Below are 15697 nucleotides of genomic sequence, written 5' to 3' on the forward strand. Positions count from 1 at the left end.
TTTAAGTCTTTCCAAGAGAAACTATACTATACATGTTAGATATATAAAAGCAAAAGTGAAATGTTTAAATGCTCTAAAACCATAGAGATAAAACTAGATATTTACCAGTGATGTCCAAAGGTAGTTTTTAAAATATATTTTTATCCAATTCTTTTATAATTAAAATAGATATTTGTAAGAACTAATATAATTTAAATTATTAACAAATAAATATTTTATTAAAGGGTTATTTAAAACAAGGCTAGGTGCCTAGATCGACTAGCGTGTTTGACCCAATATATAAAAACCTAGAAATGAGTGGGCCTACTAGACCAGGCCATGCTTGACTTGCTTTTCTTCTCTTTTTTTTTTCCTTTTATTATGATGATAACGCGTCATCCATCCTATTTATTTTAGAAAATTAAAGCAGACGACATAGAGTCTACTAGTATAAATTCTAGCCATCAAAGGTGCTTTGAAAGTTGATGTTTGCTGTTTTGGACCTCAAAAACTCATTTTCCAATCATTTTTTCTCAAATGAAATCATCTAAGAAACACACTAAGAACTTTAATATAGCCATTTCAAATCTCAAAAGCCCCTTAAATTGGTCAAAAAACCTATAACTAAATAGAATAAAAAACAATTTCCTAATACTCGGTCTACTTTTTTCCCTTGAGATGAAAGTTTAAAAATACGTTAAAGACGCTTTTTTTATAAAAAAGAATCAAATAACATTAAATACTGTTTTTTTATTGCTAGAATGTGACCAACTAACTACTTTTTTTTCATTTATTATTTTTCAATGATTTTTTTCTCTCATTTCTCAAAACAAAGAGACTAAATCTTTTTAAAAAATAAAGTTTAGAATCTAAACATAAAATTCTAAAAACTAAAGGGGTAAGAAAATGATTGAATGGAGAATTTCTTGACAAAAAATAACTTTTTGCGTGATTTGGAAAGAGTTATTTTGTTTATAAATACATACATACTCGGTCATTTTTATTTTAATTATTTTTAATACCATAAAATTAAATCTTATTTAATTGAATTGGACTCTAATTCAATCTAGAAATTTTATAAAATCTTGAATTCTCAGGAAAATACAAAGAGAAGAAAATATCACCAAATAAAATATTACAAGCATAGTATGGAATGATGGATTTGAAAAAGAATAAAGTTTAGTGATAAAAAAAAAAACTTGATGAAATAAAAAAAGAAATGACCATTTCCCCCCTGAAATAGTGGATTCAGATGGCAGTGGATTCAAAATCCTTTAAGATAGTTTATTGCCTATAAATGTTTTGTTGGATGAAATGCTTGAAAGAGATTTCATGCCTTGATTAAGTATTATGTTAAAATTATAGATGATATTGTTATTATTACGCATTAAGAATGCTAATTTTGTTATTTTAAGGCATCAAAGTTTTTTATTCATTAAAATGAATATAATAACAAACATGTAAATACTCAAATATTTTTTATTGACTTTTTTCTTAGGATAATAAATATTAGTGCGCATGTAAATTCATGATGTAAAATGTAATTTTCAAGCTACAACTAGAAAGTGAAAATCACGAGCAAACCTTATGAGTTTTTTTTTTGGTAATTATTCCTATTTTAAATAATTTTTTTATAATTTTTTAAACTTTGATAGTGATAATTTTTCTTAATTAAATTCTTCAAATAATAACTTGACTGTGAAATTTAGTTTTTATTTCAATTATGATCTTTATTTTTTTAATTACTATTTTTTTATTTTTTTGTATAATTGATTTTTTTTCAATTTTATCCTTCAATATTTGATTGGTTGGGAATTGGACTTCATAGTTTTTCAAGATGGAGTGTTTCCGGTCTAATGACTTGGATCATGAGTTTGAAAAGTTAATATGGGTTGACATTAATTTTTTTTGGACTTTTTTTTTATTCCATCACTTGACATTGATTTTTTTTCTTCAAACTGGACTTTGTGATTTTTTTTTCCTATCAAGTTGGTGAGTTAACAGGATTGTCTCGGGCCTTTTTATGGAGTCACTTTTTTTTTATAAAAAAAAATCTTAATATTTTTTCAATTATGTCCTTCAAAATCTGGTTCTCTTTGAAATTAATCTTCACAGTTTTTCCTATTTTGGCTTTTTTAGGTTATTCCATCAGCATGATTCGGGTTATGGGTTTGGTTATTTTACCTAGTTTTGATTTATTTTTTCAGGTATTTTATGTTTGTTTTGTTTTTCTTTTTTCTAGCTCCATCGTTCTACATTTACTTTGTTGGAAAATAGACTTTGTGATTTGTTTTTATTTATTTTATATTAGGATACTCTATTTTTATTACCTGGGTTTTATGTTTGTCATTCTAGATTGGATCGACTCATATCGATTTGCTTTTATTTGTTTTAACCTAATTTAATGAGAATTGAGTTATATTGTTTTTTTTCTTTTAAAAAGTTTTTTTTCTTCATGCTATTGTAATTATATTTTTTAAGTTAGTTTATTTGATATTATTATCTAATTAAAATAAAACTAATTTATTTGATTTAATTGGATCTATGATCGAAGTCGTAATTTTTTATTTTTTATTTAGAACGCAATTGTGATATCTAAATATTATTTTATATATAAAAAAATAATACGACCTATAGCGTGGCACAAATACATATATCTAATGAAAATCTATGTAGCCTCAAAATTTAAAATTCAAAACATACATGAAAGATGATTAAGATCAAAACTATATTCAAGTTGGGGGTGATCATTTTCGGTTTGGTTCTGTTTTTATCAAAAAAAGTAACCAAACCGAATTTTTTTTTAAAAACCGAAACTGGATCAAACCGACCGGTTTCGGTTCGATTTTTTTAGGGAAAAAACGGTTCAAACCGGTTTGGCTCGGTTTTTTTCCGGTTTCGGTTCGGTTCGGTTTTTTCGGTTTTTTGCTTATAAAACCGAAACCGAACCAAACCGGCCGGTTTTTTCAAAATTTTAATCGGTTTAATCGGTTTTTTTTTCGATTCGGTTTTTTCAATTATTTTTTTTCTGATTTTCTCGATTTAATTAGTTTTTCAGTTTTTTTTTCACCCCTAATTCAAGTTGTAAGAAACCTCGTAAGAAAAGAAAGAAAATCTAACACTCAAAACTCAAAACGCGTTTCTCAAAGAAAAACTCAAATAGTCAATTTAGAAATCCATTTTAACTTTTCTCATAAAAGAAAAAAAATAAAATAAAAAAAAGACAATGGTGGTTTCCTGCGTAAAAACAAAAAACAAAAACAAAAAACTCCTGGGATCCATTCGATGTCTATGTCACAACCGCCGGTGAATGTGAAAAAACTGATTTACCCACCAAGCCATGTTCTTCCTTCCTTGTCTATTTCTCTTGTTCCGTTGACCCCTGCCCCTAACCAGCTTACTACCTACGCACTTACCACCAAATCACACCTTTCACTTCCTTCTCTAAGATTGATCGTAAATCTTACTGAAACGACACCACCTCCCTCTCCTCCCCCGGTTACCAAAACCCGACCACTCTGCTTTTAATTCGATTCCAACAAATAATGGGATGTAATCAGTCGAAGATCGAGAATGAAGAAGCAATATCGAGATGCAAAGAGAGAAAACTGTTCATGAAAGAAGCTGTCTCCGCCCGCAACGCCTTCGCCGCCGCCCACTCTTCCTACTCTATTTCCTTAAAGAACACTGGTGCCGCCCTCAACGATTTTGCCCAAGCCGAAATCCCCCCTCATCTCTCCTCCTCCTCCTCCGAACCCATCCTCATCCAACATTCCTCCCCCTCCTCCTCCCCCGCCGCTCCTTTTCCGCCTATTTCCGACGTCCCCCCTCCTCCCCCCCCTGACCACGTGGACTTCCAGCCTTTGCAGCGAGCTGTGAGCATGCCGGAGATGAAGATTCAGAAACCGGAGCTGAAGCCGCTTGAGGAGCCCATAATTGAAGAGGATGAGACGGAATCTGAAGCTCATGATAGTGAGAGATTAGTGAGAAAGAGAAGTATTAGTAGTAGTAACAGAGTAACTTCTGTACAAGAAAATCACCATCAACAGCAACACCATCACCAAGATGCCACCTGGGATTATTTCTTCCCCTCCGTGGATAGCATTCCGGGACCGAGTTTGGCGGAACCAACCGAAATGGAGGAAGATGTGAGGGTGAATAAGGAACAAGTGCAGAGGAAAGTGTTTCAGGAGAGGGTGGAGCCACCACCGATGGTGGTGGAGAAGAAGGTGGAGAAGGCGGTGGAAGTTCCGGTTCCGGCTCCGGAGAAGAAGGCGGGTAGGAAGGTGGAAGGAGGGAGGAGGGGTGTGAAAGGGATGAACTTGATGAAGATATTCGAGGATCTTGATGATCATTTTTTGAAGGCATCTGAGAGTGCCCATGAGGTTTCTAAGATGTTGGAGGCAACGCGATTGCATTATCACTCTAATTTTGCTGACAATAGAGGTAATTGGACTCTGTTTCTTTCTTTTCTTTTACTGTTCATTCACTGTTTCAGAGTTTTGATTGTTTTTCATTTGTTGAATTGTTTTTTATGATGAAATTACATATCACAACATCTGCAGTGATGATTTTACAAAAAAATGTTTTTGTAGTAGGATAGTTTGTTTACCAATGGGATGATTCCATTATGTCATGATATTTTAAAGAATAATGTTTTGTATCTTATATAGGACATATTGATCACTCTGCAAGAGTGATGCGTGTAATTACATGGAATCGCTCATTTAGAGGTGTTCCTAATCTTGATGATGGGAAGGATGATTTCGACAGAGAAGAGCATGAAACTCATGCAACCGTGCTGGATAAAATGCTGGCTTGGGAAAAGAAGCTTTATGATGAAGTGAAGGTATGATGCAATGTTTATATTCATTTCATTTTACATGAAGCAGCTTTTTGTGTGTTTTGGATTTTTGCAGAGGTTCTTGCCATCTTTTGTTTAACCTATTGAATTGGCCAATGATATCTGCTACTTCCTTCTGGTATATGTCTTTAGTAGCTTACAAGATGAATATAAACATCTAGGTGGTAGATACAAAATCAAGGGTTAGAAGGATATGTATTTCATTCATGTCATAATTTTCTAGAGGTGAGATTAAAGGTTTGTTTGGCCCTACTGTGCTTATACATTTATGGTATAAATCAAACTGAATCTAAACAAACTTTGTGGGTTCTGATATACTTTTCCAGGCATGATTAGAGGGCCAAACCACCCCTATTGAACCCCTCTCTTGAAGACACACCCATTGGTACCAAGGTTGAACCTTTTGTGGCCGACCCAAGCGTTTCTCTCTCCTCTGCCTTTTCCACCAACTTTCTCTCTCCTCCCTCAGCTTTAATTTCAAAATGACAGAAAAATGAAGTTTAGTCTTGAATTATAAAAAATGAAAACTTCAAGGATCAAATTGAATTTTTTGGGCAAAAACACTATAGCAACCCAAAGTGTTTTTTTAAGTGGTGTTATAGTGGAATGAACAATAACTTTGAACAGTAAAAACTCCATGTCTTTTAGTTTATAGTGTAATGTTTAGCCCATAAAAAAAATATTAAAATGACTTGTTATTGTACATGCATAGCCTTATTGAAGCAGAACTACCCTCATATGGAGCTTAGCTAATCTCAATAAAACAGTGAAATTGTTGGTTGTTTGGTTGACTATGTTATTTTTGCTGAGTTAAATCATAAAGCTTCTGCTTTACAATATGCAGCACTTTTTAATTGTCATCAATGATGAAGTTGATGGCAGAGCAGGGTTTTTTTTACCTTATCCATAAAATTAAATGATTTGCTATCTACAATTTCTCAGAATTTCTATCAACAAGCAGTTTTTGCTTTAGTTCTAAAACTATAAGGAGTTGGTTATTTTTCTGGTTTTGTGGTGGAAGACTGCAGAATGATAGTTCATGTTCTGCTTCTCTTGAGACTTGAAACTATATGTTGATCTACAGCTGATTTTGTTTTTTCTCTTCCTTTTGTAGAGTACCAATCTGCAGCTACTTCATACTATGTTGTAGATCTAGGGGCCCAACAAAGTTATTTGTGAACAACAACAATTAATTAGTGATATCGTCATTTTCCTATATCATATGTTTGGCATTTTAATCTGCGTACCTGTTTTGACCCCATTCATGCCAACTGGAATAAGTGTGCTGGTGGGTTAAATTTTATCTCCACATGAAACCGCATTTACTTGCTGTGAGTTGAAAACTTGTTGTCAGCATTAATTAAAACTTAAATGCATTAGTTTGCTAGAGATAAGATTTTCCCTGTGGGCTTTGACTAAGCTTGTTGGTTTCCATTTTTTTTATTTTTTTTGTTGTTTCTTTCATGGTTTATGAGATGAATCTGACATGAAGTTTGGTTGCTGCTGGATAGGCAGGTGAATTGATGAAGTTCGAGTATCAAAGGAAGGTTAATTCATTGAATAAGCAGAAGAAAAGAGGTACAAACACTGAATCAATAGAGAAATTAAAAGCAGCTGTAAGCCATCTGCATACAAGATACATTGTAGACATGCAATCAATGGATTCGACAGTTTCAGAGATAAACCGTTTACGTGATGAACAATTATATCCAAAACTTGTTCAGCTTGTTGATGGGTAAGTTGCTTTTTGGAAAAAGAAAAATGAATCTATATGGTTAAAGCTGCACAGTATCTTATTTGTTGAAGTAGAAATTCTTATGAGACAGTATTCTGATGCATACTTCGGATTTTATGTCCTCAATTATTGTTCTAATTGCTCTTTGAATAATCAGTGCTAATTAAAGACATACGAATGATAATAATTTAAACCTTATGAATAATGTTTCAAGGCAAATCAAAATGTCAGGGGTTCCATGGAATTGTATGATTAAGAATGTTTTGGTTCTTACACTTCCAAGTTGGCTAAGGATGAGGTATGCTGAAAACTCGCTTATAAAATTTTAGGTGATTGTTACCATCATAGAGCTTAGCAACATCTTTGCCACTGTGCTTGGAAGGGCTAAGACTAGATTTGTGTACCATGATGGAAAAATATTATGCACTCTCCCTCTCCTCTCTCTCTCTGTAAGATACAGTGAAGGTTGTAGGGTGTGCAAATATTAACAAAAGAAGTAGCAGAAAAGAGCACAAAAGATGTGAAGTTGCAGTAAAGTTACAAGTATGAGCGTGAAGGTTGTAGGAAATTGCTGTAATTAGTAACAGAGTTGCTGGAAAGTATAGGATGGATAGAGCAGGTGACCATAAATATGATCTCCTAAATGTTATGTCAACATAGATGTGTGTGGCTTGGATGGCTTTTCCTGCAATCAAAACATATTTTGAAAAAGAGGAGAATTTTGTAGCAAAGGGTGACTATTAATAGAAAGAAGTTTCAAATAGTGGTTGTAGAAAAGTTTGTATCAAATACCACAGAAGAGTATGAGATATTACTAGGTGCAACAGTCTTGCAGATAACAGAGACAGTATTTAAAATGTCATTATCCACCTAAGTATGAGCTGCAAGTATGAGTAAATGTTATCATTCACATAAATGTCCTTGCTTTTAATATCTTTTGGATCAATCCACCATTAGAACCTATCGAGACAGATGCTGGTATTATTGAAAGAAAGTGATTTTTGAAAAAAAAGTGAAAGAAAAGACCAGTGTTGCAAAGTAGTTGAATTACAATTTCAGAGGATAGAAGAGAAGTCAGAAAGAGGGAGTATTTGGCAAAATTGTAGCATGACCTGTACCTTTAAAATACTGTCTGACCAAAAATCGCAAAAGGTGAATCAATATCTTTTCCATCATGTGAATTTGCTAGTTTAGATGGTTTTAGGCTCACTAATGCTGTTGAAGGCTTTTTAGAGAAATGGGGTGAAGGTTGCTGAATGTTAGAAATCACCTAAATTGCTGTAGGAAATTGCAGTTTAGTTCCTAAAGAAGTTTCAGAGGAGAGGAGGGAGGTTGTAGGAAAGTTGCACAAAAATTGTAGGCAAGAGCATAGATGTTAATGGAAAGTTGTTGATTGGCAAAAACTTGAAATGTGGTGATGCAGAACCTGGGATAAACAAAAATAACACAAACCCAAGTGTATCAGTTCACTAGAAAATCAGTTGATTCGATAGTCAAAGCAAATCATAACATAGCTTGGATGTGTAGCTATGTGGCCATTCATAAGCATCAAAAGCTAATAGATATAAGACCAAATCCTTACACGAATAGGCAGGCAAATTTGGAAAACCTACTAAGTAGGAAATATAACTCATTTTTTTTTTTTATAAATTCTGCTTTACCTATAAACAGTAAAATGATAATATTCCTAAGAAATTTCAAAAAATCTAGTATAATTATACAAAAAAATTCATATTAATAAAAAAAACTCATAAATAATCAAATACCAATTCTCAATGCAGTTTTTCTTCAATCCCCATCATATAGAGATTGTCAAAATACTGCAAAAAAAGAAGCGACAACCTCTATTATTTCATTCTCCAGCAAAATTATATTATTATAAGTTTATATCTATATTTTACCTCATGAATGTTCTTGGTTAAATGAATTAGCACTTGTCATGAAAAAAGGTACACAAAAAGTGTAGACAGCAGTGTAGGGAAGGGTAGCGATTGTTAAAATAAAGGGAAATTTACCATGACTATCCTATAGTTTAGTCGTTTTTACACTTACCCTCCTTGTTTTCACAAATTACTGTTTACATCCTTGGTGAGTATAAAATAGACTAAATTATAGGATGGTCTAGGATGTAAACTGTTATACGTACTGCAAAGTTTAAGATGTAAACTGTAATTGTTGAAAACATGGAGGCTAAGTGTAAAAACAACTAAACTATAGGATGTCAGGGTAATTTTCCCTAAAATAAATAGCAAAGGGAAGAGGTAAGAAACTATTGTGACAGGCTGAAGGTTGGATGAAAGGGTGAACTCTAGAATGTTTTTCATCTTAGATCACCCCCAACAATCGTTGCATGTTGTTCTCTGAATGGATGTGATTGATTTAGATGGTTCATGATTACAAAGGTTGCTAAACATGTCAACTCAAACTCACTGCTCCTCTCTTTTGTTAGCTTGTCCCTTTTTTGGAGCTGTGCCTTTTATAAAATGAAATTCAAGTTGATCTTCACTTACCTTCTTTTATCATATTGAAATTGATTTCATGTGCATTCTTTCCTCATTCTGGCCATTTTTATGTTGCATTATCTAATCCATATATGCTTCCTTGTTCTGGGTACACTCACTCACTAATTGAAGTTTGGAATGTCTCATATGGTGTTTTGTCCCTTCCACCTGTAAATGCTTTTGGATGGTTACCTGACATGGTACGACAACCTGCATTTCTTTGATTGCGTATCCTTCCTGTTGTCACCTCATGTGCCAGGCTTGCCTGCTGTTGTCTTTGTCAAATGCATTGCTTGAAGCTCTAAGAACCATGAAGGAATATTTGTGCTGTAGAATTGTTCCTTCAATTTGATAGGCGTGCCTGATGTTTGAACATTTGATGCACTGAACTTTAGCTTGGTTGTCATATTATTCTATTCAACTGTACTGCAAACTGAGATCCCCCCTCTCTTGGTGCTCTCTGTGATAGTACTGGCAATAGTTTAACTTCTACTGAGTTTTGCATTTCTGCTGATTTCTGTTTCCCTTGTTTCCATGTTTGCATCATTTAATAGTGCTTGTAGGCATGAAACATTGAGTTGCATGCTTTTGACTTTTTTTTCTTAAAAAAAAACTATAGAAAAAGAAAAAGGCAGTTTTAGCTTGAATCCTGGATAATATTTTCTGCAATTTCCATGCTAAATCCGTACTTTGTTCAACCACAAATTAACTCTCGTATGGGTTTCAGGATGGCCACAATGTGGAAAACCATGCTAGTTCACCACGAGGACCAGTCTAAGATTGTAAATGCCCTGAGATTTTTGGACATTTCACAATCCTCCAAGGAAACTAGTGAGCACCACCATGATCGTACCTTTCAGCTATTGGTTGTTGTGCAAGAGTGGCAGTCACAGTTTTGTAAACTTATAGATAATCAGAAAGCGTACATAAAGTCCCTGAACAGTTGGCTAAAGCTGAACCTCATTCCCATAGAGAGCAACTTGAAGGAAAAAGTTTCTTCTCCACCAAGAGTTCGGAACCCTCCCATCCAGCCCCTTCTTATTGCTTGGCATGATTTTTTGGACAAACTTCCTGATGAGGTTGCAAGAACTGCTATAAATAATTTTGCTGCTGTAATTCATACAATCCTGCAGCATCAAGAAGAAGAGATGAAGTTGAAAGAGAAATGTGAGGAAACAAGAAAAGAACTTTCCCAGAAGATGAGGAAATATGAAGACTGGTGGCGTAAATATATGCAGCAGAGAACACCTGATGAATTGGATCCTGAAAGGACAGAAGACAATTCTCATAATGATGCTATTGCAGAGAGACAGTCTGTTGTGGATGCAGTGAAGAACCGCTTGAAAGAGGAGGAAGAAGCCTATCGGAAGCAGTGCCTTCAGGTGAGGGAGAAATCTATGGCAAGCCTTAAAACTCGCTTGCCTGAGCTCTTCAGGGCCATGTCTGAGGTTGCTCATGCATGTTCAGAAATGTACAAGAACTTGAGGTCCATATCACAGGCATATTGCGGTAATGCAAACTAGTGTGTTTATAATATAGGATTTAATGCTTTTGTACACTTTCTTGTATACCTTGCAAATGAATACCCAAAGAAAGTACAGTATCCATATATTGCTTGTATTATTTGTTGTATAATCAATAGTTGTACTGGAATTTTGCATTGAACAAGCCCCGAAAATCATGAATGCATTCATAAATTTGTTGAGTTTCAACTTGAGTTGTTATTACTTAATAGTTCCTTACTGTTACGAACATGGATGGCATGCGTTTATGATGTTGAATATTTATCTTACAGTAGGCCCAAGAAATTCTGCTAGCCAGCATGGCATGATAATGGAAGAAGTCTAGTTGACTCGTGAGCAAAACATCGTAACCTAGAGTCAGATTATCTGTGTACTAGCTATTGCAAAAGTTGTATCTGATGGAATAATGCAAGTTGTTCCTTGGATTGGGAATGTTCATTTAAGTACAAACTGTCTTGGTATCTATGAGTTTTCCCTTTTCTGCTGCCATTCCTTGCCCACATTTCAAAACTAGAAAGATGAAGTTCCATACCTATAATGCCTTGAAACAGCTCAAGTTGAATTTTATAAACAAATAATATATCCTTCCTTACAACTTGAAGAGCTTATGTACAAATACTGAAACAGAAAGTTGTGAACTATCAAGAATTTTTTTCAAATCCCTTCCGGGCTTGCAGTAATTGCTTAAGGAGGACTCTTTGATGAGGGATGTTAACCAGAGCAACAGAATAGATTTCTTGTCCTACTTTCGGTTTCATCATTCAGATTCACCCCAGTAGACTTTGAAGGGTAAGCCTTTGCCAATCTCTTAGCTGCAAATGGTAGAAAATAGAATGAACCTTCTGAGAATCTTAAATCAACGTTTTGAAAACAAGCACAAAGGAAGGTAGATGCAAAATGCAGATGTCCCGTAATAAATAGTTTACATTCCTGCTGTGTTGAATATGTATCCGAGGTGTGATTATTGATGGAGGAAAATCAACTAAGTCATGTCAGATATGAAGATAATTTATTGCCTTCATTTTGCCAGTTTAATGGGATCATAGCTCTCTCTTGCGATAAACAAATATAATTACCTATTTCATAGAAAAGCTCGTTAATATTTTGTGCAGTTTTTGCAGATGTTTCCATGAAGAACATCCCATTCTCTTGAGAGAATTGCTCACCGTCCTGTAATTATAATAGAGAAAGAAAAATAGAAGAAATGATGAATGTATGAATTTTCTCATGTACAAATCAACTTGAAGTCTTTAGATCAGAAATGGATGTTGATGCCTTAGCGTATCAACATAAAATAGAGTTCTATACTATGAAACCTGTAACTATTATTTAGGTGATGCCGTAAACAGAAGTTTTTTCTGCAGATACCTCATTCTGCACCTCTCTCTTCGAGTCCAAATCCAATTTATTTGCTACTAATGCCATAACCATCTTAGGATTTCCTGGAAATAGTAATATGCGGGAAAAAGTTGTAAATCATGGATAAAATATAGCAAAATGATCACCCTACAAGCAACTGTGCTTATGAACCTTTGATATGCTGCATAGAGATCACAAAGCATCGGTACAGGATACAAGCAGAAACAAAAATGAGGTTCAGGTTTTATTTGATACAGAGCCTCAATGAGCCAATGAAAGGGAAGAAACATAGTTTTCTGTGTGCACTTAAACATACTTTGCTGAAGGCTTTAAACTGATAGCCTTACCTTGTCTTTGCAGCTCTTGAACCCACCTTTTGGCCCTAACAAATGTATCCTGAAGCAAAACATCAACGCATATCAAGAGTGTTACTGAAAGTGAGTATCAAACAAATCAAAGTAGTATTAAAACAGGAGTCCATGGAGTTTGAATATTCCTAGTGATTGTATTTAGAATTGGCGGAAGATGTTAAAACATGGGGTTGACGTGGGATTATGTTGAACGTACTATTGGGAAAGGCAAGCTAATATTTTTGTGGTGGCACATATAGCACCCGCATGGAGCTTTAATTAAAGAATATGGACATGAAATTTTAAATGGAACTGGTCTCCCTTCAAATGCCAAGGTATCTGGCGTATTCAAAATGATAGTTGGATTTGGCCTCATTAAGGTCAGATGCTGCTGTGATTAGTTTTCAAGGTTCTATTTATGGAACTATCTACCTCGAGGCATGGCATTGAAGACTGTATTACTTGGAAAGGCTCTTCTGATGGGGTAATTTCATGCAAAGGTGCATGGAAGAAATAAGGGCAGCATTGTTGCTTGGCATGAACTCATTTTTGGACAAGTACATCTTCCTAGATGCAGCTTTATTGCCTGACTTTCTATTCTAAACAGGCTATCAACAAAAGTCAGGCAGGAACAATGGGGAAGAAGCATCGATGCCATGTATACTCTATACAAGCAAGCTTCAGTAGACAGAAATCACTTATTTCTCCTACAGCATTACAAAAGGAACTTGGCAGTGTATTTTGCAGAAAAGTGGTGTTCAAAAGCTAGTGGGAGATTGGCAAACAGAATTGGCTTGGGCTATCTCTTCTCTGCAGAAAAAAATGTGTCACTTTAGTTTTGCCTAGATATTTTGGTGCTCCTACATTTACTATGTTTGGAAGGAGAGAAATAGAAGAGTTCATGGGGGAGAAGGAAGCTGAGACCTGTGCTATTGTGAATGATATTCTTAGATTAGTCCAGTTGAGACTTTATAAGACTAAGCTTCTGCAACAAGTTCTTAATCCCAAATACTCTTTGTATGTAAACTGTACAAACTCGTAGCAGATTCTGCTTAGATGATTTTGATTAATGAAAGTTTCATTAATCAGAAAACGAAATTTTTTTTATCAAATTCAATGCGGTAGTGGAGCTATTGAGGCTCAACAGCACCACCCTCAGCAAGGCAAAATGACAATAATTATTACTACAAGAAGCAAATTACCAAGTACAAACCCCAAGAGTTTAAGAGATGCTTACCATGCTGGAAATATCATACACAATAACAGCTGCTGCTGCACCGCGATAGTACATAGGAGCCAAGCTGTGGTATCTTTCTTGCCCTGCTGTATCCCAAATATCAAACTTCACAGTTGCTTCAGTTAATGATAATATCTGTGTAAAAAAAGCCGCTCCTATTGTTGGTTCCTGAACATAGATAGAGAGGCACAATATCCCATCAACTAAGAGCAAACACAAAATCAATTGGCAATCTGAAAAAAGATCATGTTGAAGAAAACATCAGACGAACGTTTTAAGAATTAATTACCTGGTGATCGAAGAACTGGCCCTTTACAAACCTTAATACCAAACTGGTTTTCCCAGTTCCCATATCCCCCAGAAGCACCTAAAAAAAATCAAGCTAGTAAATATTGTACTATCACCAAGATCAGTAGAGAGAAAGGGTCAATCAGGAGAATCATTAAGAAGTGAATCGGTTATCAAATTGAGAAGATAAAAGGGTCATAAGACATTTTTTAGGTTATACCGACCAGCTTAGCTTGAATGATCTTGTTGCCAGGTCTTGCCATTGGACATACGTACGCTTAATGTGATCAATCTCTAAAACCCAAGACCAGATTTCACCTTCTATCTTACTAGTTCTAGCTAGCCTAGAGATGGTAATATGCAGTCCAAAAGAAAAAAAAGAAGAAGCAACAACTGTCTGATTTATCAATGAACTTTTAAGACAGACAACAACAAGAATGGTAGGTTTGTTCCAAAACAGTCTACATGTTTAGCTTTGACTGGTAGTTGTTCCATTTACTATTTCCCTCTCTCTCTTCTGTGCCAGGCACAACATTATTAGGCACAGCCCAGACCAGCTCATAGCAGAAGCATGATGTCTTGCAGAGTCGTAGCCATGAGACTAGTTTAATTTGCTGTACTTGTCATTTGGAAACGAATTCCATTAATTTACGCCATATATTTTAAGGAAAGATACCTATTATATATTATATTTATATATAAAACTAAAGGAGGTCGGTGCAGCATTTTGCATAGTAAAATTACTATTTTAGTAATCTCATATTTTAACAATATAGTTAAATTATTTAATTATCTTTGAAAATTCTTTTCATTTAATTATTTTAAACGGTTCTCAGTTTTTTATATTTTTAAATGCTGAAATTACTAAATTAACCTTAAAATCAAAATTTCTAAAATTTGCTTAAGGGATGTTTTTGCCTATAGGTTTTTATATTATTATTAAGTTAGGTTTGAGGGGATTTAGATTTTTTTTATTTTTTAAAAATATTAAATAAACAAGTTGCTAGTGCGTGCGTAGTGTGTGGGGTAGCTCTGTACTTTTTAAGCTGCGGTGAGTCGTTGTTTGGTGAAAGAACACCGGTTTTCGTCATGGTGTTTGAAGTCACACTCTCTTCCACATGGGACAGCGCATGTGGTGTTTTTATGATGGTTGGGCTTCGACCGCCCCTTTGTTTTCTTTTTCTTTTCTCTCACTCCTCCATATTGAATTCCATGCTGGCCATTATCGTTGTTTTATTTTATGACATTTCATATATGACCCTTAATGTTTTGATTTCTAAATTTGATTTTTAACTCTTTTATCAAATCTTAATTTGTTTTTAATTTTATCATTTGATCCATAATTTTGATTTTTTATTTCTTCAAGTTTGGTCATCATTCTCTTGATTTTTATTTTTAATTTGGATTGTTTTGTGAATTTATTTTTTCTTTTTAATTTTACCATTCAATTAAGATTTTGATGATATTTAAAGTTATGCTCTTAATGTTTTGATTTCAAATTATGATTCTTAACCCATTTATCAATTATTTTTTTACAATTTCATTCTTGAATATATAATCTTGGTTTTTTTACTTTTTCAAACTTGATCCTCATTCTTTTGTTTTTAATTTTTTGTTTTGGATTCTTTTGTTAATTTTATTTTTCTTTTTAATTTTACCCTTCAATTTAAAGTTTCATTATATTTAAGGTTAGACCTTCAATGTTTTGATTTTAAATTTTGACTCTTAACCCGACCCAAGTCAAATGAATATTTTTATTTTATAAAAAAGTATGGATGGCATCATTTTGAAAAAGATAAAAGAAAATAATCAATGATTTTTTACTCAGTCTTGACTTGGTTTGCCTCGGGTAGACCAGGTC

The 15697-nt window shown here is 34.1% G+C and overlaps 2 protein-coding genes across 2 annotated transcripts; one reads left to right on the plus strand and one right to left on the minus strand.

The window, feature by feature from the left end:
• Positions 1 to 3250: 3250 nt before the first annotated feature.
• LOC7483518 (protein ROLLING AND ERECT LEAF 2) lies at positions 3251 to 10791 on the plus strand. Its single transcript, XM_024597518.2, has 4 exons — positions 3251 to 4425; positions 4653 to 4828; positions 6355 to 6578; positions 9807 to 10791. Exons 1-4 carry the CDS (start codon positions 3525 to 3527, stop codon positions 10600 to 10602), a joined length of 2097 nt encoding a protein of 698 aa, XP_024453286.2. The 5' UTR covers positions 3251 to 3524; the 3' UTR covers positions 10603 to 10791.
• A 349-nt stretch (positions 10792 to 11140) lies between these two features.
• Positions 11141 to 14440, minus strand: LOC7483517 (ras-related protein RHN1). The gene is made up of 7 exons (XM_002303249.4): positions 14061 to 14440; positions 13838 to 13915; positions 13549 to 13716; positions 12309 to 12357; positions 11971 to 12044; positions 11679 to 11772; positions 11141 to 11414 (listed from the first exon to the last, which is right to left on the minus strand). The coding sequence occupies exons 1-7, from the start codon at positions 14097 to 14099 to the stop codon at positions 11314 to 11316; spliced, it is 603 nt and encodes a 200-aa protein (XP_002303285.1). The 5' UTR covers positions 14100 to 14440; the 3' UTR covers positions 11141 to 11313.
• Positions 14441 to 15697: the final 1257 nt, after the last annotated feature.

Source organism: Populus trichocarpa, chromosome 3 (genome assembly GCF_000002775.5).
Source record: "Populus trichocarpa isolate Nisqually-1 chromosome 3, P.trichocarpa_v4.1, whole genome shotgun sequence".
NCBI lineage: Eukaryota > Viridiplantae > Streptophyta > Magnoliopsida > Malpighiales > Salicaceae > Populus > Populus trichocarpa.